This window comes from Bufo bufo, chromosome 6 (assembly GCF_905171765.1).
Source record: "Bufo bufo chromosome 6, aBufBuf1.1, whole genome shotgun sequence".
Classification (NCBI taxonomy): domain Eukaryota; kingdom Metazoa; phylum Chordata; class Amphibia; order Anura; family Bufonidae; genus Bufo; species Bufo bufo.
The window spans coordinates 110,356,266-110,382,367 of record NC_053394.1 but is presented as its reverse complement, the minus strand read 5'-3'; the positions used below and the strand labels follow the sequence as shown (position 1 = coordinate 110,382,367).

Below are 26,102 nucleotides of genomic sequence, written 5' to 3'. Positions count from 1 at the left end.
GCCAGGGGACCTTTACCACCTGCAAACAGCATGAGGGCCAGGTAATCATATTTGGAGAGAGCTTTTTACATCATTACCTGACCAAGACAACCTGAAACCTAGATGGCAGCTTCTGCTGGGCTCAGGTAAGAGGCAGGTACCCACAAACTGCGCGTCCGGGCGACCTAATGAAACCACCAAGACTCACAGATGACTGTTACATGACATACAGAAGTTAACAGGCGTCACACAGCATTTCCAGTACCCGACAGCAAAAAGAACGGAAAGTTGCACAGCTTGAGTCCCACGAAAGTCGTATCCACGTGACCCGTAGCGGTAATGCTGTAGTGACGGCAGCTGCACCCCCCGGATCCCACACTGTGACACCACAACCCCCAAACCTCCTCCAGGGTGACTTTGTGCACAAGTGATGACCCCCAGGACTTCACCGCTGCGCTAACGATTGCCAGACACCCAAAAGAGACAGGCAGATCACATGTGAACCCAAAGCAGGACTTTACACCCCCCAACTGACAGCACCAATGGACTGGGCACCCCCTGTGTGCCCACAGCACCCCCCTGCACGTCCAGTTGGCCCCAATCCTTCCACCAACCCGCTCCCCGGGCTCACCCGTCTTGGGCATCTCCGGGGCGATTCCTATTTTCGTCTCTGACTGGACCCCGGCACTGGCTGCTGCCCCTACCCCAGGGCTGGCAACATGGTTGGCTAGGGCCTGGCTGCGGACCTCGGGGGGGCCCGGATGCGGCTGCTGTGGGTGGTGGTGGTGATGGTGGTGGTGGGCTGCGGCTGCCAGCTGGGACTCCAATGAGCCCACCAGATCACTGACCACTTTCTCGTCCACGTCCGTGTTGAAGAAATCATCCAGCAGATCCGAACCCGCCGCCATCTTTACTCCGCCGCTCAACTCCAGGAGGGCAGCGGCGCTCTGCGCCTGCGCGGCTGGCCAAACACGTCACTCCAAACGAACGCCCCCATTGGCCGGTGCCGCCCTATATAAAGCGTGGGCAAATGGCTGCGAGCGGTATTTGGTGTTCCAGGAGGGAATGGAGCAGACCTCCCGGGGTGACAGCGGTCACAGTACACGGCGGCGGGCCTGGCGGAGATAGCTGAGCGCGGAGATGGGTTTAGAGGCAGGAAGATGGCACTGAGAGCGCCTTCACGAGCCCAGGGGGAGGGGGGGTCTCGTCTCTTTGTCTGTGCTAATTCAAAATGGCTGCGGGTGAGCGCCCGACTGAAGGGCGTCACACCTGCCGCCGGTTGGAGGCTGATAGTTCCCCGGCTGATAGCGCTATAAACGGGAGACAGAAGCCCGCTCTCTTGTCATACACACCCAGCCTCCGGGGGCGGAGATAGGGAGGCGGTATGTCAGGACGCGGGATACCGGGGGCAGGAGGAGAGGGGGAGCCGTCACAGACAGTTTCCGGGTACATGAGGTAATAGCGCCCGGACTTGCCCCGTGCACAGGTGCCGGGGCTGCTTCCATTCAGCTCCGTGTATTGGGGGGGGGTCGTCTGTAGCCAGGCCCCTCCCCCTGTCACCGCCAATACACAGGGTGCCCGCTCACAGCTGGCCCGTCACACAGGGCTGCTGCCCGTCCTACACAGGGACGTTCAGGCGGGTTTATATGAATGTTCTGCCACGATCTCGTGTGCTCTGTACTTCACGTCCTCCCCAGTTTAAGGGGCAGTTCACATTAATGGGAAAACAGATGCAACAGTGAAGAATTTTGTGTCCATCCTGCAGAATTCTATGGGTATGGCTTTTACTATGGAAACCTGTGGGGACGGACGCCACTGTCCGACATTCCTCTACCGCACACGTAAACCGTGGTGTGGACACAGCCTAAAGCCGTCCAGTTGGAGGAGGAAAGTACAGGGGGCTCCGCCTGCAGTTAATGATAAAGCGATCATTTCTTATTTGGCAGATTCTGCGCCAGGTTGCCTGGCTGGGATCTGTCTTGATAATGACTGGCTGCAGCGGTCATGTGTTGGTGCCTCTGCAGCCAGGTGAAAACCTCCTGGTGGGAGAACCAGAGCAGTGACGCAGGATCCGCTAGGTTAGGCTACATTCACATCTGCGCTTTCCTTTCTGGTATTGACATCCGTCAAAGGATCTCATTACCGGAGGAAAATGCCTCAGTCCATGGGGACAGATCAGTGCCCCAGAATACATTTAGTTGCATTTGTGTGCGTCATGGGTTACTGATGAAGATGGGTTCGGCATGAAACACAATGCAAGTCAATGGTGTCGGGTCAGTTTTCTTGGGCATAAAAGAAATTTGATCTGGCGCCCATTGACTTACAATGGTTTTAGGCTACTTTCAGACTTGCGGCAGAGTGGTCCAGCAAGCAGTTCAGTCGCCAGAGCTGCCTGCCGGATCCGGCAAAACGTATGAAATGCCCGATCCGATTTTCCAGTGTCAAACGGAAGGACGGATCCGGCATTGCGGTATTTTGAATGCTGGATCCGGCAGTAATACATTCCTCTGGATAAAATGCCGGATCCGGCAAGTTTTCTGGATTTGTGGCCGGAGATAACACCGTAGCATGCTGTGGTATTATCTCTGTCCTGAACAGTCAAAAAGACTGAGCTAAAGCATCCTGAACGGATTACTCTCCATTCAGAATGCATGGGGATAAAACTGATCAGTTCTTTTCCGGTATTGAGCCCTGAGGACGGAACTCTGTGCCGGAAAAGAAAACCGCTAGTGTGAAAGTACCCTTAGTGAGGGATCTGTCTGGGTAATTTTAGAGATAATACAACCTGATCCATTCAGAACGGAAGCGGTTTCGCTCGTCCCTGCCGGTTCCAGCAATTACTCTGATGTGAAAGTAGCGTTAGGCCTCATTCACATCTGTTTTTCACTGACATGTACTGTCTGTATTTTCCATGGACAGCACATGTACCTTTTGATTATAATGTGTCAGTTCACACGTCAGTATTTCTTCTTTTTTTTTTTTACTGGGTTGGTGAATAAAATCAGCCGGCATTTCTCACTGCGCCGAATACTGAACGGGATGGCGCAGACGTGAGATTTACACGGCAGATGGGGCCAGCAGGAGAACCAACGCTGGGCTGGCCCTGTCAATCAAGACAGAAGGGCATAGAAATGAGGTGGGCGAACTGAGCCTCTAGGAGCACGTCCGCCCCCCCCCCCCGTGCTCCTAGAGGCTCATTTGCATATAATAAAAGTTAAAATCACACGAAAACGGGGGCAGACTTAAATAAAAGAAATGCATAGTTAAATTCAGGTGACATTTTCACATCTATAATGTCAGCCTGTTTGATAGCGAAAATTGGGGTGAAAGAAATCCTTTAAGATCGGTTTGTGTCACTTCCAGGACTTTATCTGATGCTCAAAATACAGGGTCCATGCGGATCACAAACTCATTCAAGTTGGGTTCGCGATCTGTGTGCATGAGCCCTTAGGGCGCGTTCACATTAGGGTTGGACGATATAAAAAATATTCCGTGCAGCATGGTCCCATGTTCTGCTGCAGCCTATGAATCAGGATGAGTAAGGCTACTTTCACACTTGCGGCAGTGTGATCCGGTGGGCAGTTCCGTCGTCGGAACTGCCCGCCGATTTGCATGTGACCGAGAGCATTTGTGAGACGGATGCGGATCCGTCTCACAAATGCATCGCAAGAACGGATCCGTCTCTCTGCTTGTCATGCGGACAGACGGATCCGTCTTGTATTTTTTTAAACATTTTTACCGGTCTGCGCAGGACGGGTCCGGCATTCAGGCAAGTCTTCAGTTTTTTTTTCGCCGCATATAATAAAAGTTAAAATCACACAAAAAGGGGGGCATACTTAAATAAAAGAAATGCATAGTTAAATTCAGGTGACATTTTCACATCTATAATGTCAGCCTGTTTAATAGCAAAAATTGGGGTGAAAGAAATCCTTTAAGATTGGTTTGTGTCACTTCCAGGACTTTATCTGATGCTCAAAATACAGGGTCCATTTTTGTTTAAGTTTTTCTGTTGATGAATCAGAAAACCGGAAAGCTAAGCGGTGATGTGAACTAGGGTTGGGCGATATACCGGTATCACGATATAACGCGGTATTAAAAAAAGGCATTGCTGTTTCTTAATTACCACGGTATTTTGTGACGTCATAGAAGTGGTCATGTGCGCTGACCGCTTCAAAATCTGCGGCCGCCTGCCCCAGCATGATTCTATACCAATTGCTGCCCGCAGCGGCTACCCCGCCTCCTCCATGCAGGTTCTGACGTCTGAATCAGATGACAGGCGAGGCTGCGCAGGACAGGAGCGCCACCAACACTTCTGCTTACAGAATGCAATACACCTTCTAGTAGGAGATGATACACAAGATTACTATAAACCACTCGTTCTGGTACAGAATTAACCCTGTAATGTTTTTGTTGTTACTAGAAGTCAATCGACTAGTTACAGATACCCGAAATGGTAAAAAATGACATATAAAAGTATAACCATTAACTTCTCCTTGTGGCTGCCCCCATACAGTATAACGTCTCCTTGTGGCTGCCCCATACAGTAGTGTCTCCTTGTGGCTGCCCCCATACAGTATAACGTCTCCTTGTGGGTGTTCCCATACAGTATAATGTTTCCTTTTGGCCCCAAGTGGTTTTTCCATTACGCCCCATGACAGCACCTGTGAGCGATCCTCCTCCTTCCGGACAGGAAACAGGAACTTCCCAGATCTTTAAATTGGTCCCATGCCTTCCACCTTCAGTTCTTTCCTGTCCAGGGACAGGAGGATTTCTTTCCAGGTCTATTTTGTGGCTGCAGGACCTCTAGGGTTAAGACGAAACCTAGTGGAGGTACCTGTCGGCGTAAGTCTCCACTAGGAGCCGCTGAGAAGCCCGGCGTCTGCATTTTCTTTTCCCTTCTTCGGAGCCATGGGGGAATCCCTGGGCTGCCTCGTGTCCCTGCCTGCCGGCGAAGTCGCGGCATGAGGGGGGAGCTGCGTCTTCCCTCTCATTGAGGCTGGACGTGTGCGTCGCACCGGAAGTGGAGGAGCTAAAACATGGCGGGCGCTGCGCGGCCCATTTGAAAAAGGGAACGCTGGCCAGCCACCGTGGAGGGAGTAGCAGCAGGATCGACTGGCGCAAGCGGCACCTACAGCCCTCGATTGGCCCCCTTTACACAGCATGATGATGCAGGAAGAAGGGGATGTACAACAGCGCACCGACAGGCAGGAGCAGCTTTTGGAACCCAGCATGGTACTCCTGGGGGTAAGAGGGGTTAACCCCCACCATCTCCCTTTGGGGAGTTATTATTATGGTCAGGTTAAACTGATGGGATGTTTTATTAAATGCAGGCTAAAGAGGCCCCAAGGAAAGCTTCCCACAAAAGAGCTAAGGAGTGTGGAATCTGCAAGAGGAAGTTGGATTCATCTTACTCCAAGACATGTTGTCAGCCATGTCTGGATAAGTTAGTGGCAGAGGAGTCGCCATCTTTATTACAGAGTATCCAGGATTTAGTAAAAAATGAAGTCCGTTCGTCCGTAGAGGAGCTTAGAAAATCCCTGCCTAGCTCATCCAGGCATAAGAGGGCCCAGGCGGTAGCGGAGGATACTACGGACTCCGAGTCTGAGGAGGGCGCTATTGTAGACTCAGATTCCTCTTCCGAGGATTTGACAGGGAAGCCGTTGTTTAGAGCTGAAGATACGGACCTATTATTGAAGGCGGTTAGATCCACGATGGAGCTGGGGGAGGAAAAGGGGTCCAGGTCTAGACCAGAGCTGATGTTTGAGAGCCTTAAGCCCAAAAAGTCTAGAGTTTTCCCCATTCAGGACTGTATCAAGGACCTGATTAAACGTGAATGGGAGAAGCCCGATAAAAAATTCTTTATCCCTAGAGCGGTCAAGAGAAAGTACCCCTTTGATGATCAGGAGGTCTCAGCTTGGCAGGAGGTACCAAGGGTAGACGCTCCTGTAGCTAAGATAAATAAGAAGTCAGCCCTCCCATTTGAGGATCTAGGGTCCCTTAAAGATCCCATGGACAAAAGGGCTGACGCATACTTAAGGAAGAATTGGGAAGCTTCCACCTCTGCCTTTAAGCCAAATATAGCAACTACCTCGGTGGCTAGGTCATTAAAGCTTTGGTTGGAGGAATTAGAGTCTCATATAGAGAATAAGACTCCTAGGGATCAGCTGCTTGAGGCAATACCAACTATGTCCAGGGCAGTGGACTTTATTTCTGATGCCTCCGCTGACGCATTGAGGCTTTCCGCTAGGGCGGCTGCTCTATCCAATTCAGCCAGAAGGTCGTTACGGTTGAAAGGGTGGAAGGGCGACGTAGCTTCAAAATCTAAGCTTTGCGCCTTACCTTGCCAAGGAGATTTTTTATTTGGATCAGCCTTAGATGACATTTTAGATAAGGCATCCGATAAAAAGAAAGGATTTCCAGCACCGTCCTTTCCTAAACAGGGGAAGCCATTTCGGAATAATGAAAGAAGGAAGGCTTTGGAGATCTGATAAATCAAAAAGTGTCCTGTTTAAACCCAGACCTCAAATATCAAGTTCCACTCAACAATGACGCCAGACCCCAGGTGGGCGGTCGTCTTTCTGTATTTTTTCCAGCCTGGCGAAATATTACCGCAAGCGCCTGGGTAAAGGATATTATAAAGGAAGGCTATCGCCTAGACTTCAAGAGACTACCACCCAGGACATTCAAAGTTACTTCTTTAAATCAAAATTCTCCAAAACAGGTGGCACTTTCGGAGGAAATAAACAACCTCCTGGGAAAGGCAGTCCTTGTCCCAGTCCCCAAGGACGAACAAGGAGAGGGTTTCTATTCAACCCTATTTCTGGTCCCCAAGCCCAACGGTACGTTCAGACTGATTATAAATTTAAAAGGTCTCAACCAGTATCTGTCCTACCAGAAATTCAGGATGGAGTCCATCTCCTCCACGGTCCTCCATCTGTTTCCCGACTGCGTGATGGCCTCAATAGACATAAAGGACGCCTACTACCACGTGCCCATCCATCCCTTGTCCCAAAAATACCTCAGGGTGGCAGTGAAGATGGGGGAATCAATCGTCCATTTACAGTTCAGAGCACTTCCTTTTGGGGTATCACAGGCGCCGAGGCTCTTCACAAAGCTGATGGCGGAGGTAATGGCAGAAGTAAGGAGGTCGGACATCATTATAGTCTCATACCTGGACGACCTTCTCTTGGTAGGGCAGTCCCCAGAGCAGTTGAAATCTCACATACAGAAGGTCCTGGGGATCCTGATGAGCCTGGGCTGGTTAATAAATTGGGACAAATCATCCCTGATTCCAACATCCAGATGCGTTTTCCTCGGCATCCTGTTAGACTCTCAGACTCGGAAATCTTATCTTCCAGCAGACAAGAAGGAGGGGATTCAGCAGAAGATCAGGTCTTTCAGCAAGGTCAAGGAAGTCCCTTTAAGAAAAGCTATGTCTATTCTGGGTCTGATGACGGCTTGTATTCCGGCTGTGAGGTGGGCCCAATTCAGGTCTAGAATACTGCAACGGCTCATTCTATCCAAATGGGATGGGAGGTCGCTATCCCTGGATCACAAGATTGTGGTCCCGGTTCAGTAACCCGGTCCCTAGCTTGGTGGCTAAAGGCTTCGAACCTCGGTCGGGGGGTAGAGTGGGTGAGACACGATCCCTTGATAATAACCACCGACGCAAGCCCTTGGGGATGGGGGGCCCATTCAGTTTTGGGTTTTTTCCAAGGTCCTTGGTCAAGAGACCAGAGTGCTCAGTCCCAAAATGTCAGGGAATTAAGAGCAGTCCTGTGCGCACTAGAGAAAAGTCTCCCTTTTTTGTCCCAAAAGCATGTCAGGATCCTATCAGACAACGCCTCGGTGGTGGCTTATATAAACAAACAAGGGGGGACAAGATCCTATCAACTAATGGAGCTGGCATCCAGGATTTTCTTGTTGATACAGAGGAAAGTTCTGTCCCTCTCAGCGGTGCACCTGAAAGGCTCACCAGGCGGACTTTCTCAGCAGACACAGGTTCAGTCAGGCGAATTGGTGTCTGAACCAGGAAGTGTTTCACCAAATACAGGCCCTATGGGGATCCCCTACGATAGATCTATTCGCCTCAGTGGAAAACAAAAAGTGCAAAAAGTTCTTTTCTCTCAGCAGGGAGGATCAGTTGATAGGCACAGATGCGCTCTCACAGTCGTGGGGGAAGGGCCTAGTCTATGCGTTTCCTCCCATCAGCCTATTGCCCAGAGTGATCCAGAAGATCAGGGGGGAGCAGGCGACGGTGATACTAATAGCACCATTCTGGCCAAGAAGAGTCTGGTTTGCTTGGTTGAGGAGACTATCAATAGCCGATCCTTGGGTGCTTCCAGAAAGACAGGACCTATTATATCAGGGCCCTCTACATCATCCGGAAGTCAAGAACCTCCACCTGACGGCTTGGATTTTGAGAGGACATTCTTCAGGTCTAGAGGCCTATCAGAACAGGTCATCGGGACTCTCCTAGCTAGTAGGAAAAAAGTCACCTCCGAAATCTATCTGAGAGTATGGAAAACCTTCCTTCGGTTTGCAGGTCCAGGCTTAGACTTGAGCTCATCCAACATCCCGTTAATTTTGAACTTTTTGCAGGAAGGCCTTAACAAAAAGCTCAAACCCAGCACTCTCAAGGTGCAGGTCTCAGCACTGAGTGTCCTGTTTGACTTTCGATTGGCTACTCATCCTTGGGTCAAAAGGTTCATTAGGGGGTCCTCTAGACTATGTCCTATAGTTAAATCTAAGTCAGCCCCCTGGGACCTTAACCTGGTTCTTTCTGCTCTTACCAAGGCTCCGTTTGAGCCTCTGGGGGACATCCCCTTAAAGATGTTGTCCTATAAGACCGTATTTTTAGTGGCCATTACATCTGCCAGACGAGTAGAAGAGCTGTCCGCCTTGTCCTCTTCCCCACCATATACTCAGATTCTGGAGGATAGGATTGTTTTCAAACCAGACCCTGCATTCCTGCCCAAAGTCGTGTCTGTATTCCATAAGTCTCAGGAGATAGTTCTCCCTTCCTTTTGTCAGGACCCAAAGAATGAGGGAGAAAGATCCTTTCATACTTTAGACGTTAGAAGGTGTGTCTGTGAGTATTTAGAGTCTACAAAGGACTTTAGAAAGACCCCGCAACTCTTTGTTCAATTTCAGGGTCAGAACAGGGGCTCAAAGGTTACAAGCCGTACCTTAGCCAGATGGATCAAGAGAGCGATAGGTTTGGCATATTCACTATCAGAGTGTCAGGTCCCTTCAGATTTTTCAGCCCATTCTACCAGGGCAGTAGCCTCTTCCTGGGCAGAAAAAGGGTGTGCTACTATAGAACAGATCTGTAGGGCTGCAACGTGGAGTTCCCCCTCTACGTTTTACAAGCACTACAGGTTGGACCTTTCATCTGTGCAGGATATGTCTTTTGGGAGAAAGGTGCTGCAGGCTGTAGTCCCTCCCTTATAGTTATCTAGTCTAGTCTCTCACAGGTGCTGTCATGGGGCGTAATGGAAATACTTCAATTACTCTTACCGGTAATATGTTTTCCATGAGCCCATGACAGCACCTACATAATTCCCTCCCTTATTTAAAAAAAATAATAATAATAATAATAAGACTTTTATTTATAAAGAATGATGATGAAAAAAAAAAAAAAAAGAGAGAAAGAGAAATTTACTCTTTAGTATGGTGCCAAAGAAGAGATATGCCTGGCATATATTTGGTGCAAAGTTTTTTTCTATTATGTTTTCTCGCCTATGTTGTTAGTTTTCACTATATATAGGTGCATTGCTGGTCCCAGGAATCTTGTCAAATACTGAAGGTGGAAGGCATGGGACCAATTTAAAGATCTGGGAAGTTCCTGTTTCCTGTCCGGAAGGAGGAGGATCTCTCACAGGTGCTGTCATGGGCTCATGGAAAACATATTACCGGTAAGAGTAATTGAAGTATTTTTCTTCTAAATGGGCATTTATCGCGATATATATCATTATCGTGGGAATATTTTTTATATCGTCCAACCCTAATGTGAACGCGCCCTAAGGGCTCATGCACACAGATCGCGAACCCAACTTGAATGAGTTTGTGATCCATCCGCACCACAGAAAAGTAGAGCAGGTTCTATTTTTTACAGACCTAATTGCCACAGAACTTCTGTGCTCTTCCACTCCGTATCTTCAAGTTAATGAGTCCTCATCAGTGATACGGTGCGCACACTGCCGGCGCCCATATATTGCGGACTCGCTGTTTGCGGGCTGTAATACAGTCACGGCTGACACATGTTCGTGTACATGAGCCCTAACCTGCTCTGCACGGCCTGCTTTGTCTGCATGTTCTAGTACCTGGAGTATTGATATCCGGCGCAGCATGGTCCCATGTTCTGCTGCAGCCTATGAATCAGGATGAGTAAGGCTACTTTCACACTTGCGGCAGTGTGATCCGGTGGGCAGTTCCGTCGTCGGAACTGCCCGCCGATTTGCATGTGACCGAGAGCATTTGTGAGACGGATGCGGATCCGTCTCACAAATGCATTGCAAGAACGGATCAGTCTCTCCGCTTGTCATGCGGACAGACGGATCCGTCTTGTATTTTTTTTCACATTTTTACCGGTCTGCGCAGGACGGATCCGGCATTCAGGCAAGTCTTCAGTTTTTTTCGCCGGAGATAAAACCGTAGCATGCTGCAGTTTTATCTTTTGCCTGATCAGTCAGAACGACTGAACTGAAGACATCCTGATGCATCCTGAACGGATTGCTCTCCACTCAGAATGCATGGGGATATGCCTGATCAGTTCTTTTCCGGTATAGAGCCCCTGTGACGGAACTCTATGCCAGAAAAGAAAAACGCTAGTGTGAAAGTACCCTAAATCTGCACCATAAGATTTGCTCATTTGTGCACGTATATATTCCAAAAAGTATCTTTATTACAGAAAACATTGGTGCCGAGGAGCGAAGATTGTCAGTTACCTACCAAACAAAAAGAGGTGCTGCAGTAAGTCCTCGTAGCTGAACTACAGCTGCCCACACTAGTCATTTGTCATCCGTAATGACTGGTGTTGACCACTTATTGCTGCCGATCACCCTTTTTGTGTGAGGGAAAAGACAGTGTTAGACACTGACCACAAGGTAGATCTATGAAATATCTCATCTGATGCGTTGGACCTTTCTCAGCTATTGTCAGATGCAGATGTTGGTAATGTGTAACTGCCTCTTAAAGGCTTCCGTTTTGCATTCCGTCTACGAATTCCGTTATTTCATTTTCCTAACCCGCCCGAACACCGAAGAAGTTCGGGTTCGCTCATCCCTAATAACAAGCAATCACTAGATTGCTATTCTCATGGACTCCAATGCATTAGCATTGGAGAATATGAGAAATTGACTAGTTTATTATGGAGGCCTGCTACATAATACCTACCAACCGGGGCTCCATAGGGAACAGTATGCAGCAGACTCCTGTCATTCTCTATGACAGGGGTTGCTGCATATAAGCTCCGACTCCTTCGATCGCCGCCGATGCATACCCAGATGCGTGCGCTTCTGGGTTTGCACGCGCTCACATGCCGTGGTCATGTTTTGACCACGGCATCTGAAGTGTTAAATGAGCCATGGGTGTCTGTTGTATGAAACAGCAGGCACCCTGCGGCTATGGTGCCCACTCTTTAAAGACCCGCCAAGCACCGTACTAGTACATTACTGGTCGGGAAGGGGTTAAACAACACAATACTAATATTTCAACTTAGGCGGAATCCAGAAATCAATATTTTGTGGAATAACCCTGATTTTTAATCACCGCTTGACATGCTTTCCCATTGCCCTTGGGTAACTTTATGCCACTTCTGATGCACAAATTCGAGCAGTTCGGCTTTGTTTAATGGCTTATGACCATACATCTTCCTCTTGATCACATTCCAGAGGTTTTCCTTGGGGTTTAGGTCTGGAGATTGGGCTGGCAATGACAGGGTCTTGATTTGGTGTTCTTTCATACACGCCTTCCTTGACCTGGCTGTGTGACATGGGGCATTGTCCTTCTGCAAAAACAATCATCAGAGTTGGGGAACAATGTCAGAGTAGAATAGAGCAAGTTTCCTTCCAGGATAACTTTATACATGGCTTGATTCATGTGTCCTTCTCAAAAACGAATCTGCCCAATTCCAGCCTTGCTGAAATACCCCCTCGTCATCACTGATCCTGCACCAAATTTCACAGTGGATGCGAGACACTGTGGCTTGTAGGCCTCTCCAGGTCTCCCTCTAACCATTTACATAACCTAGTGTTTGGCAAAGCCTAAAATACGTCTCATCAGAGAAGATGACCTTACTCCAGTTCTTTACAGTCCAATCTTTATGGTCTTTTGCAAACTTCAGCCTGGCTGTTTTTTTTTCTAGGTTTGCACGACTTCAGTCCTGCCTCTAGAAGCCTGTTTCGAAGTGTCCTTGCTGTGTATTTCACCCCAGCTCCTGCTTGCCATTCTTTTTGTAGGTCACATCATGTTATTCTACAGTTGTTAAGTAAGATTTGAATGAGGTGGCTGTCATGACGGTCAGTAGAGAGTCATTTGCGCCCTCTGCCAATCTGTAGCTTTGTTGTCCCCAATGTTTGCTGATTTACCTTGTTCTTATGAACCTCTGCCTTTTTTTATTTTAAGAATGGAAGCAACCTGACGCTCACTGTATCTGTCTGGCAGTAAAGGTAAAATTGAACCCTTCTTTTCCCCACTCAGAACTTTTCTTTTCAACTCTTAAGGCATGGTCTGTAGTTATTTTTCATTACACTTTTCAGGTACTACTAGCACTGCTTTTGCCATCGAGCTATTTCTATAACAAGACAATAGTGAATACTATTGCTCGGTAAATATGATTTGGTTTATACGTGTTTCAAATCTGCGTTCAGCAGATCTGGCAAGCTGTTCTGACTGGGAACAGCCTGCTGGATCTGTCACTGCCATGCACTGCCAAAATTCCATCCGGCCCCAGTCACTATAATGGGGACCGGCAGAGATCCGTCCACAACCCGGCAAATATGCCGAGGGGTGGCCAGGCAAATACCGCTGAGTGAAGCTGTATTTGTCCAGCTGCTCCTCGGCATACTTGCTGGCTTGTGGCCGAATCCCCTTGGTGCCCATTATAGTGAATGAGACAAGACGGAATTCTGGTTGCTCCTGGCAGTGATGGATATTGCAGGCTGTTCTCAGTGCCGGATTTTCTTAAACACATGTGAAATTAGCCTACTAGTGATCACCAAAGAAGAATGAGCTGTGCCTTCACCAAACTCTGGAGTGGAATGACTGCCATTCATGTGGTGATGCTGATTTAAGAAACAATTGAAGTGGTCTGGTCTCCAAGAGCTTTAGTATTTTATTTGGGTTTCTCCATCCAGTAGGGAAGGATGGAATTTTCTTACCTGTATGATGGCAGAAAGAGAGCACATTAAAAAAAACGGGCACACAGTGGTAGTGGGAAAACATGTAAATAACATTATCCCAAATTATGTAGCTCAAAATTTGTTTGTAGCTGTAATACTTTCATGTTTGTGAGGTCTCAGAAGGTGAATATTGATGTAGATGGTGATTTTGATTAATAAAATAGTTATATGCCAAGTACTGAGTCCTAGTACTTCTCCATTCAGGATACCAGGACACTGGACAACCCTAGGGATAAGCCTGGAATAAACAACAGATCACAGCAGTGCACCAAAGGGGCCTTTAATTGGCTGCAGCAGTTGAGTTGTCAGCGGTACGTTACCGCTGCAGCCAAATTAAGTCCAGCTTAGAGAACCAGGGCAGGGGGTACTTGATCGGTCAGGTAAGTACTTATCAGTACTTTATTGCAGCCTGATCCCGAGAATTGTGCAGTTTCCTCTTGAATCCAGAGACCCCTTTAACAAGTTATTATTGTACATCCTATCCTCTACAAAATCAAAATAACATGATGCCAATTTACGGTGGAGTCAGAGTGACAATAGACAATTGTGATGGTTGTGTGCCTGTGCCATTCACCCTATCAAGCCTATTTTCGTGTGGAGATCTATAGTTTTATAGTATTTAATAAAATGTTTTTAGCGTACTTTATATAGGCAGTTAAACATATTTGAGTAGTACGTCTACAATATCAATATATCCAAGTGAATTAGTTTCTATTTATTTCATATGTGATGGCGGGTTTCCTGTCAGGGGACATCACCTCGGATACATGGTTAGGTAACCCCAAGGAAGTGTTCTCGGAACAGGGCCTTCCCACTCAGGCATATACACCCAATATTAATGCGGCATTTAAAAACCTGACAAGGGTGTATAAAAATCAAGTTAGGTCCTGGTGGGAGGTCCAGACTCTGGAAATATACCTCAAAAATAAGATTGTCCCAAGAGGACTGAGGAATCCAGTTTTACCAAATATCAGGCTCAGATCTGAGTCCCTGATGAAAAAATGGGAGAAGGAATCAATTGATTCATCTTTACGATTGATGAAATTTCTTCTCGAAGAGGAGAAAGAACTTTTGGCAAAAAATACAATAGAATTGAAAGAAACTATTTGTCATGCCCCACTCTGACGATGTGCGGAGGTCGGCCAGGATAGCAGCACGAGTTTAGTATTTGTTTTGGTGTCGTGCTGGAGCCGCCTCTCATCAGGTGCACTGGGTGGAGTCATTAGTTTAAATGGCATCCAGCTAAGTGCTCTGAGCGGATTATACTGATCATTCTGGTCTGGGAAGTTTGGAGGGAAGGTTTGGCTGTCAGTTCCTGCTCTCAGAGATAAGTGGCATTTCTAGCTTGGTTGTTTGTGTCATCTAGCCCATCCAGGTTCTGTGCGAGCAGGCTGCTCCTATCCTCCCACTTCACCATCTCAGGGAGTTCAGGGTTTTGTCATTCCAGGCTGGAGGACACAGCACACCTACCTTCAAGGTCTGCCTGTGGGCTGAGCAGCGCAGGGAAAGAGGTCAGGGATGAACTAGGAGGTGACCCTTCCCCTGTCTCTCGTCCAGAGCCTGGTTGGTGTGTTATCGTTTATTCTGAGTGCACGTCCGTCGTGACATTATAATCCGCCATACTGTGACTGCCATTGCTCGGCGTTTTTGTGATGGCATCAATTGATACACTGGTTGACCGCATGCAGGGTTTATCCCTAGAGGTTGCGGATCTGCGTGGTACGGTCACACAGTGTCAGAGAGTGCTGGCATCAGGTACAGGTCAAATTGTTGGGGAGCCTAAAGTCGCTCTTCCTGAGAAATTTACAGGGGGTACTGATGATTTTTTCCGTTTCAAAGAGTCATGTAATTAGTATTTTCGATTGTGCCCATTTTCATCAGGTAATGAGGATCAGAGGGTGGGTATCATCGTGTCTTTGCTTAAAGGAGACGCGCAATCCTGGGCTTTTTCTCTGCCGCCCGGTTCTCTGGCCTTCCGGTCGGTGGAGGAATTCTTTAAAGCCCTGGGATTGATTTATGATGACCCAGATCGAGTTTCGATGGCAGAATCAAAATTACGTAACTTACTACAGGGTAAACATACTGCTGAGGTTTACTGCACAGAGTTTAGGCGATGGGCTACTGAGTCAGGGTGGAACGACCCCGCGTTATGTAGTCAGTTTTGTCAGGGGTTACCTGAAAGGTTGAAAGATGCCCTGGCTTTTCATGAATACCCAGATACTTTGGAGAACGCAATGTCTTTGGCTATACGTTTGGATAGACGTATCAGAGAGAGGTGTAAGGGTCCCTCCGTGCAGGGGATTCCTCCCGCGTGTGATTTTGTTTCACCAGCTGACCAGGGTGATATTGCTTGTTACTCTGGGGTAGGGGAGGAACCCATGCAGTTAGGTCAGATATCGTGCCATTCGGATAGTAGAGACTTTCGAAAAGTGCACAATCTATGTTTCTATTGTGGGAAGAGGGGTCATTTTATTTTTTCTTGTCCTTATGTTAAACCACAGGGGGAAGAGATAAAGAAAAAAGAGAAAAAAAAACTCCCCTCACACTTGGCAGTATGAATGGTGTGGTGGAGCAGACTGGTATGCAAGTTCCCTGCAGTTCTCGTTTTCTCCTTTCAGCTATGGTGGCGCTAGAGTCTAGAAATGTGTTTGTTGTTTTTCTTGATTGTGGTGCTGGGGTAAATTTAATTGACTTTCTGTTTCTTCAGGGCCTGGGACTAAGTACTTGCACATTAGAGAACGAGATTCGTGTTTTTGCAATTGATTCTTTCCCCTCTTTCTCAAAGGAGCCTTACTCACATTGTTCATGGTATTCATTTAAGGGTGGGTGATTCACATGCTAAGATTATTTCTTGTTTTGTCATGAAGGATTTGCCAGCTCCAATAGTTTTGGGGTTGCCATGGTTGTCTAGACATAACCCAATTATAGACTGGCAAGCGAGACAAATCATTGGTTGGAGCAAGGTTTGTTCGGATAATTGTCTTGTCACATCGGCTTCTGAAGTGTCCATTTTGGCCTTGCATCAGTATCTCTCTGATTTTTCGGAGGGTGGGGCTCAGGAATTGCCCCCTCATCGTGACTATGATTGCCCAGTGAATCTCATTCCGGGGGCTAAGTTGCCTAAATCTCGGCTTTACAACCTCTCTCAACCCGAGAGAGAGGTCATACGAAAGTATGTCGCCGAGAGTTTGGCAAAGGGCCATATTAAACCATCTAAGTTCCAGTGGCTGTAGGTTTGTTCTTCGTGAAGAAGAAAGATGGATCACTGAGACCGTGTTTGGATTTCCGGGAGTTGAACCGTATTACAGTCCGGGATCTTTTTGATCAGATTGTTGGAGCCAAGGTGTTCTCCAAGTTGGATTTGAGAGGAGCATACAATCTGATCAGGATCAAGGAGGGGGATGAGTGGAAAACGGCCTTCAATACGCACGAGGGTCATTTTGAGAACCTGGTAATGCCTTTTGGGTTGACGAATGCGCCAGCGGTATTTCAGCGGTTCGTCAATAATATTTTTCATCACTTGGTGGGGAGGTTCGTAGTTGTTTACCTGGATGACATTTTAATTTATTCTCCTGATCTGAAGACCCATCAGGATCATGTGAGACAGGTTTTGACGATCCTTCGGGAGAATAAGTTGTATGCCAAATTGGAGAAATGTTTGTTTGCGGTGCAAGAGCTTCCATTCTTGGGATACATGCTTTCTGATTCCGGTTTTCGTATGGACCCCGAAAAGGTCCGGGCGGTTCTGGAGTGGGACCGACCGGAGAATCAGAAAGCTTTGATGCGATTCTTGGGGTTTACTAATTATTATAGAAAATTTTGTTCGAATTATTCCACTCTAGTCAAACCTCTTACTGATATGACCAAGAAGGGCGCTGATGTCTCTGTCTGGTCGGATGAGGCATTGCAGGCCTTTTTGGCTATTAAGGAGCGTTTTGCGTCTGCTCCTATTCTGGTGCAGCCGGATGTATCTCAGCCATTCGTGGTGGAGGTTGATGCATCAGAGGTGGGGGTTGGGGCGGTGCTTTCGCAGGGTCCTTCTCCTGGCAAGTGGGTCCCGTGTGCCTTCTTCTCCAGGAAGCTCTCGGTCGCCGAGAGGAATTATGATGTTGGAGATAGGGAGTTGTTGGCTATCAAGTTGGCCTTTGAGGAATGGTGTCACTGGTTAGAGGGGGCGTCTCACCCCGTTACTGTGTATACAGACCATAAGAATTTGGCTTACCTGCAATCTGCCAAGCGTCTGAACCCTAGACAGGCCAGATGGTCATTGTTTTTACCAGGTTCAATTTCGTGGTTACCTTTCGCCCAGGGGTCAAGAACGTCAAGGTAGATGCCTTGTCTCACAGCTTCCCTGGGGGAGGTGATTCTGAAGATCCAGCGCCGATTTTGGCGGATGGGGTGGTGGTCTCCGCTCTGTACCCTGAATTGGAGATGGAGGTATTGGGAGCTCAGGAGGGGGCTCCTGGTTCGTGTCCCCCAGGGAGGTTGTCTGTTCTTGAGGGCCTACGATACAAGATGTTCAAGGAACATCACGATACTGTTCTCGCTGGACATCCTGGTGGTAAGTACACCTGTGATCTGGTGTCCCGGAGGTTTTGGTGGCCAGGGTTACGTAAGAGTATTGAGAATTATGTGACAGCTTGTGAAACCTGCGCTCGGTCAAAGGTTGCTCATACTCGACCGCCTGGTTCACTTCTTCCATTGTCTATTCCATCTCGTCCTTGGACGCATTTGTCCATGGACTTTATTACGGACCTGCCGAGTTCCTCCGGGAGAACAGTGATTTTGGTGGTAGTCGACCGTTTCAGTAAGATGGCTCACTTTATACCACTAACGAGTCTTCCTAACGCTAAGACTCTTGCGCAGATTTTTGTGGATAATATTGTGAAATTGCACGGTATTCCTTCGGATGTGGTCTCTGATAGGGGCACGCAGTTTGTCTCCAGGTTTTGGAGGGCGTTTTGCTCTCGGCTTGGTATTCAACTTTCTTTCTCGTCGGCTTTTCATCTACAGTCGAATGGTCAGACGGGGCGTACCAATCAAAACCTGGAGACCTACTTGAGGTGCTTTGTGGCTGAGAATCAGGAGGACTGGTCCTCATTCTTGTCCTTAGCAGAATTTGCATTGAATAGCCGTTGGCAGGAGTCACGGGTAAGTCGCCATTTTTTGGCGCATACGGTTTCCATCCTCAGTTTGGTACCTTTTCTGGGTCTGGTTCCTCCGGGATGCCAGAGGAGGAGAGATTCTCTTCTGCCTTGTCCTCTATCTGGCGGAGGATTCAAGGGAATTTGGAGAGGATGGGTGAGAGGTATAAACGAATGACTGACAGGAGACGTGTGACTGGTCCGGACCTGTGTGTGGGTGATCTGGTGTGGTTGTCCACTAAGAATATCAAGTTGAGAGCGCCATCTTGGAAACTGGGTCCAAGATTTGTTGGTCCGTATAAAATTTCTGCGGTGATCAATCCTGTGGCGTTTCGGCTGGATCTTCCGCAGACTTGGAGGATCCATGATGTCTTCCACAGGTCTTTACTAAAATAGTATGTTAAACCGGTGGTACCATCGCCATTGCCTCCTCCTCCTGTTTTAGTCAAGGGAAACTTGGAGTTCGAGATCTCCAGGATTCTCGACTCGAGAGCTCTTCGGGGTTCCCTCCACTACCTGGTGCACTGGAGGGGATACGGTCCTGAGGAGAGGATGTGGGTTCCGGCGGCAGATGTCAACGCCAGCCGACTGGTGAGGGCCTTTCATAGGTCCCATCCGGATAAGGTTGGTCCAGGGTGTCCGGAGGTCACCCGTAGAAGGGGGGGTACTGTCATGCCCCACTCTGACGATGTGCGGAGGTCGGCCAGGATAGCAGCACGAGTTTAGTATTTGTTTTGGTGTCGTGCTGGATCCGCCTCTCATCAGGTGCACTGGGTGGAGTCATTAGTTTAAATGGCCTCCAGCTAAGTGCTCTGAGCGGATTATACTGATCATTCTGGTCTGGGAAGTTTGGAGGGAAGGTTGGCTGTCAGTTCCTGCTCTCAGAGATAAGTGGCATTTCTAGCTTGGTTGTTTGTGTCATCTAGCCCATCCAGGTTCTGTGCGAGCAGGCTGCTCCTATCCTCCCACTTCACCATCTCAGGGAGTTCAGGGTTTTGTCAGTCCAGGCTGGAGGACACAGCACACCTACCTTCAAGGTCTGCCTGTGGGCTGAGCAGCGCAGGGAAAGAGGTCAGGGATGAACTAGGAGGTGACCTGTCTCTCGTCCAGAGCCTGGTTGGTGTGTTATCGTTTATTCTGAGTGCACGTCCGTCGTGACACTATTGAGGTTGCAAAAAAGTTCTCTCCTCTACCGGATTTTGCCAAAAGAGAAACACTATTACAGCAATCAGTGGAGAGATTCACGGGATATTTGAAAGAAAGAAAGCACAACCAGTTTGTGAGGGATAGTAAGGATTTTAGAGAGGGAAAAATTCTCGAATTTGCAGGCCAACAAGTGGCAATAAATCCCACTGAGAGTGAAACAGACCTATCCTCTTCCGAGTACGAGACTGATCCTGAGATAGGACCTGGCGCACGCTATAAGAACCATGGCAGAGGAAGAGGCAGGGGTACAGATAGAACCCGTGGTCGGGTACGTGGCAAAAGTGAGAGAGGACATCGAGGAGGTTTTTTAGGGACACCAGTGGGACCTCTGGAACCAACTCAATTTATGAGTGAGTACCCGCTCAGAAACAGGAGAGGCAATTGAGGGTGTCTGGATCTATAAACACCTCACAGATTATCAATCTCTCTAGACATACCCTAACCACCGCTGAAATGACGGTCTTGAGCAAAGGCCTGTCTTTTGTACCTGAATGTAGATTCAATCCTTTCATGTGGGTGAAAGATGTTAATCTATTTATTAGAAAGCTAAAGTGGAATAAGTTCTTCTGCACCCATGACAGGGAAGAATGTGAGAAACTGGGTATTAATCAGGAGGATCTTCCTGACGTGAGACTACTTGCAGGTCTTTTAGCGGAGGGTGATAGAGATCTAGGTGAAGGACCATTTACTGATCTTAAACCAGTGTCTAAAAGATTCCCTCCGGTGGGGAACTATTCGCCTCTTGATGTCTTCCTCACTGTTGTCACAGAAAGAATACGGTCCCTACATGTCCAGAGTCCATATCCAAGAAATGTGTCTGAGCAGGAACAACTAGCATTAGTACAATTACAGCAGGATCCAACTATAGTAATGAAGCCCTCAGATAAGGGTGGGAACATAGTGGTTCTTGATGTTAATATGTACACACAAATGTGTAAGAGAATTCTTGATGACAGTACCTGTTATATCAAACTGGACCACAATCCTCTTGAGGCCTACAAAAATGAACTGAGTCAAATTCTTAGCAGAGCAAAGTGGTGCAAATTGATAAGTGCAAATGAATTTGTGTACCTTCTGCCTACACACCCGACACTACCGGCCTTTTACAGTCTACCAAAAATACACAAGGGGACTGGCCCCTTGAAGGGAAGGCCGATAGTGTCGGGAATTGGTAGCCTCACTGAAAGAATCAGTATATATGTGGATAGAGTTTTGAGACCTTTTGTATTCAGCTAACCGTCTTTTGTTAGGGACTCTATGGATGTGTTGAGGAGATTGAATGACATCAGATGTGACAATGACATTCTATTGTCCAGTTTGGATGTAGAAGCTTTATATAGCTCCATCCCGCATCTGCGAGGCAGCCCACACATTTTTACTGGAGAGAGGGTCTCAGTTCTATGAACACAATGAACTGGTGATCACACTGCTGAATTTCATTCTGCACCATAACATCTTCTTGTTTGACCGTTCTCTCTACCGCCAGCTCAGGGGGGTGGCGATGGGCAGTCCCTTTGCCAACCTCTACCTGGGCTGGTGGGAGAGAGAGGTTTTCTTTAACGAGGAGATGGAAGAATGGACCTCATCCATATTATTATGGATAAGGTTCATTGATGACATTTTCATCTTGTGTAAGGGTACAAAGAAGAGATTTTCGGACTTTGTATCGAGATTGAATGTCAACTCTTTGGGCCTGTTTTTTACATCTGAAATCGATGAGAGACATATTACCTTTTTGGACCTCTCAATTGAGATTGATCCCTCTGGCCATATCAAAACAAAAGTGTTTCGTAAACCTACGGCCACTAATGCCCTCTTGAGATGGGAGAGTGGACATCCGTACCCACTCAAGAGGGGCATTCCTAAGGGACAGTACCTTAGAATGAGACGAAATTGTTCTCAGTGGTCTGATTTCAAGGCATCAGCTGATGACCTTAAAAAACGGTTTATTGAGAAGGGTTATCCTAAACCGGTCTTGAAGGAAGCCTATCAACATGCGGCAGCATGTGATAGAGAACAGCTTTTGCATCCTAGAAATAGGACATCTGATGATGCACAGATACGGATAATAGGAACCTTTGACACGGCACATAAGGAGATGCGTGCTCTGCTTACTGAATACTGGGATATTTTAAAAACTGACCCGGATGTTGGACATCTAGTGGGCAGCTATCCCATGATTACATACCGACGTGGTGGTAATATCAAGGACAAATTGGTCCATAGTGCCTTTAGTACCCCTAGAAATGAGACTTGGTTGGGGGCCAACATACCTAACTGCACATACAAGTGTGGTAATTGCATAGCATGCAAAGTGATTTTGATGAGCACACGGTTTAGAAGTTCGACCACAGGACATGAATATCATATTAAATCTTTCATCAACTGTAAGACAGTTTGGGTGGTATACCTGGCAACCTGCGTTTGTGGTTCACAATACGTAGGGAAGACGAAACGTGAATTTAGGAGGCGCATAGGGGAGCATCTTTTGAAGATTAAAAGCTCCGGAGATACCCCTATGGCACAACATGTGGCCACTTGTCATCCTGGTACCACAGATTGTTTCAAGTTCCAAGGTATAGAACATGTAAGATCACCACCCAGGGGAGGTGATATTGATACATTGCTCCTCAGGAAGGAGGCGCAATGGATTTTCACTTTAAACACTGTGAAGCCTAAAGGCCTCAATGATGCGATCTCATATGCCTGCTTCATTGAATGAACACCTCCCCTATGATGATATTCATTTATCATCATTTCTGATTATGTGTTCCTGTCTCCAATCTATATACCGTTGCTCAAAATGAATATCTCTCTCCTACAGTTTAGATATGCACCGTACCTATTTAACATCTTGGGTTCCGAATGTGTCCTTTGTTCCCTATATACATCCTTTAAGTAATACTCCAATATATCCCTGATGTCCCTTCTAGCAGGGTCATCGTTGTGAATTATGGGGATCCCTTATGGTCTTAATTGATACTACTGTATTATATCTTTATCTTTAAGTGTCTCCGTTTTGTCTTTGTCCCCGCCTACCTGGTGACTCAATCATGCGTCACAGACCTATCCTCCCCCTTGCCATACCGACGAATACGCTGGGAGCAGGCGGAGCATACGTCACATATTCGTCCTCCCCCTTGTCATACCGATGGATGACGCTGGGAGTAGGCGGAGTCTCGCCGATGACGATCAATGGGCGGTTTATATTATTGTAGTGATGGCAACAGGGGGCGGAGCTAGATGATAGTCCGTCTCTCTATATGACGATACAAAAGACTGCCCGTCCCTCTGTGATGACGGCAATTGCTGGCGAGGCTATGTGGCGTAGTATCTTCTTAGTGGATGTCTGTTAGAGGTGTATTATGTGGATGGGAGGAGTTTCCTCCATTTAAACAAGCGCGCACTACGCGCGCGTCACGGCCAATATATGCCGGAGGCTCTCCGCTGCACGCACGACATCAGAGGCGTGCAGCATCTCTAGTCAGTGAAATCTCTAGTTCCTTTGCATACTTGTATACCCACCACCAGGGTTGCAATACTTGGCGCCAGCAAAGGACTTAGTAACTTGCTCCTGATGAACCGACAAATAGTTGGATAGGGAAACGCGTCGAGCAATCTACGGCAGTGATACATATGGAGACTGACTCGTTTTTACATCTTGAGCCTAACAGCTTAATCCTCTTAGGGTGGCAACTTGTGTAGGGTCTGTGACCCAGTATGCACAGTGCTATACAGATCAATTCTGGATCACTGAACCTACTCCTCATTTAAACCATATACTCCTAAATATAATGGGGTTTCTAGAAGATATTATATATTTGGGATCCAATATCCCGGTGCGGGATCCAATATTGCATGGTTTCAAGAGTCTACAGTCCTTCTATGTGGGGTGTGAATAACACTCTTTCTGATCACTAGAGGAATTATACTAATACTCCTAAATATAAAGGAGTTCTAGTGTTAGGGTGTCTGTAGGAATCAGCATATTCTAGTCTGAGACATTCCCATTCACCCTATCAAGCCTATTTTCGTGTGGAGATCTATAGTTTTATAGTATTTAATAAAATGTTTTTAGCGTACTTTATATAGGCAGTTAAACATATTTGAGTAGTACGTCTACAATATCAATATATCCAAGTGAGATGGTTGTGTGCCTGTCCCTGACAGACATATAATGGGTGATGCCCTCTTTTTGTATTGTCACCTTAGAGGCATATAGATATGCACACAGGCTCTATACTCAAAACAGGCAGGAGATTTTTAATTTTAAAAAAATCAAAACTACATTAGAAAATTTAAAAAAAGAGGACACCTGGAAAACTTAAAGAGAACCTTTCATCAGTTTTGACATAGACTAATTATGGTATTACCTTATAGGGCGGCCCCCACTAATGCCATGGGTGTATTTTTATTTTTTTTTAAACTCCCCCCACGTTCGTCCGCTTTGGCCCCCTGATAATTTGTCGCGCTGTATTATAATGAGCTTTAAACTCGCAACAGGGAGGAGACGCAGTCTTCTGCTGTGGGTGTCTCCTTCTCCCTGGCTGTAAGTGCGATCCAATCAGAGCGGACCGCTCACAGCCAGGGAGGAGACACTCACAGCAGAAGACTGCATCGCCTCCCCTTTGCGAGTTTAATGCTCATTATAATACAGCGCGACAAATCATCGGGGGGCCACAGCGGACAAACTGGGGGGGGGGTTGAAACAGAAATACACCCATGGCATCAGTGGGGGCCGCCCTAGAAGGTAATACCATAATTAGCCTATGTCAAAACTGATGAAAGGTCCTCTTTAATGCAATTAAGTTGAGATTGACAATGTATAGACTGCTAGTGGTGCTTGGTCAATGATCAAGCAACCAAGTTGGTGCACCTTTATTTTGTAATCTGCGGCAGGGAATATGTTGAGGCAGGGTCACATTAATACTGGGTGGCATCTCCTCTTGCTGACACTATGGCATGGTAACAGTCATACAGATGCTCATACAGATATCCTGTGGGATGTCATTACAAACTCTTTCAACTTTGAGCCGTAGTTAAGCCAAGGTGGTTATTGCCTGCTGTGCAGCCCCATCTAGTCCCACACATTCTCGATGGAGAGAGATCTGAGATGTGCTGGATACTCTACACTGCGTGCAGAATTATTAGGCAAATGAGTATTTTGACCACATCATCCTCTTTATGCATGTTGTCTTACTCCAAGCTGTATAGGCTCGAAAGCCTACTACCAATTAAGCATATTAGGTGATGTGCATCTCTGTAATGAGAAGGGGTGTGGTCTAATGACATCAACACCCTATATTAGGTGTGCATAATTATTAGGCAACTTCCTTTCCTTTGGCAAAATGGGTCAAAAGAAGGACTTGACAGGCTCAGAAAAGTCAAAAATAGTGAGATATCTTGCAGAGGGATGCAGCACTCTTAAAATTGCAAAGCTTCTGAAGTGTGATCATCGAACAATCAAGCGTTTCATTCAAAATAGTCAACAGGGTCGCAAGAAGCGTGTGGAAAAACCAAGGCGCAAAATAACTGCCCATGAACTGAGAAAAGTCAAGCGTGCAGATGCCACTTGCCACCAGTTTGGCCATATTTCAGAGCTGCAACATCACTGGAGTGCCCAAAAGCACAAGGTGTGCAATACTCAGAGACATGGCCAAGGTAAGAAAGGCTGAAAGATGACCACCACTGAACAAGACACACAAGCTGAAACGTCAAGACTGATTTTTCTAAGGTTTTATGGACTGATGAAATGAGAGTGAGTCTTGATGGGCCAGATGGATGGGCCCATGGCTGGATTGGTAAAGGGCAGAGAGCTCCAGTCCGACTCAGACGCCAGCAAGGTGGAGGTGGAGTACTGGTTTGGGCTGGTATCATCAAAGATGAGCTTGTGGGGCCTTTTCGGGTTGAGGATGGAGTCAAGCTCAACTCCCAGTCCTACTGCCAGTTTCTGGAAGACACCTTCTTCAAGCAGTGGTACAGGAAGAAGTCTGCATCCTTCAAGAAAAACATGATTTTCATGCAGGACAATGCTCCATCACACGCGTCCAAGTACTCCACAGCGTGGCTGGCAAGAAAGGGTATAAAAGAAGAAAATCTAATGACATGGCCTCCTTGTTCACCTGATCTGAACCCCATTGAGAACCTGTGGTCCATCATCAAATGTGAGATTTGCAAGGAGGGAAAACAGTACAGCTCTCTGAACAGTGTCTGGGAGGCTGTGGTTGCTGCTGCACGCAATGTTGATGGTGAACAGATCAAAACACTGACAGAATCCATGGATGGCAGGCTTTTGAGTGTCCTTGCAAAGAAAGGTGGCTATATTGCTCACTGATTTGTTTTTGTTTTGTTTTTGAATGTCAGAAATGTA

General features: G+C 47.2%; 1 protein-coding gene across 3 annotated transcripts in view; it reads right to left on the bottom strand.

The window, feature by feature from the left end:
- Positions 1-1,484, bottom strand: part of TAF4 (TATA-box binding protein associated factor 4) — an 86,337-nt gene extending 84,853 nt beyond the window's left edge. The window contains exons 1-2 of one of the 3 annotated variants that reach the window (XM_040435792.1): positions 611-1,484; positions 78-164 (exon numbers count right to left, since the gene is read on the bottom strand). In XM_040435792.1, the coding sequence (XP_040291726.1) occupies positions 78-164; positions 611-887 (364 nt within the window). In that variant the 5' untranslated portion in view covers positions 888-1,484. The remainder of the gene's footprint in view (positions 1-77; positions 165-610) is intronic. The other 2 variants (XM_040435794.1, XM_040435793.1) reach the window with 2 other exon arrangements.
- Between the last annotated feature and the right edge of the window lie 24,618 nt (positions 1,485-26,102).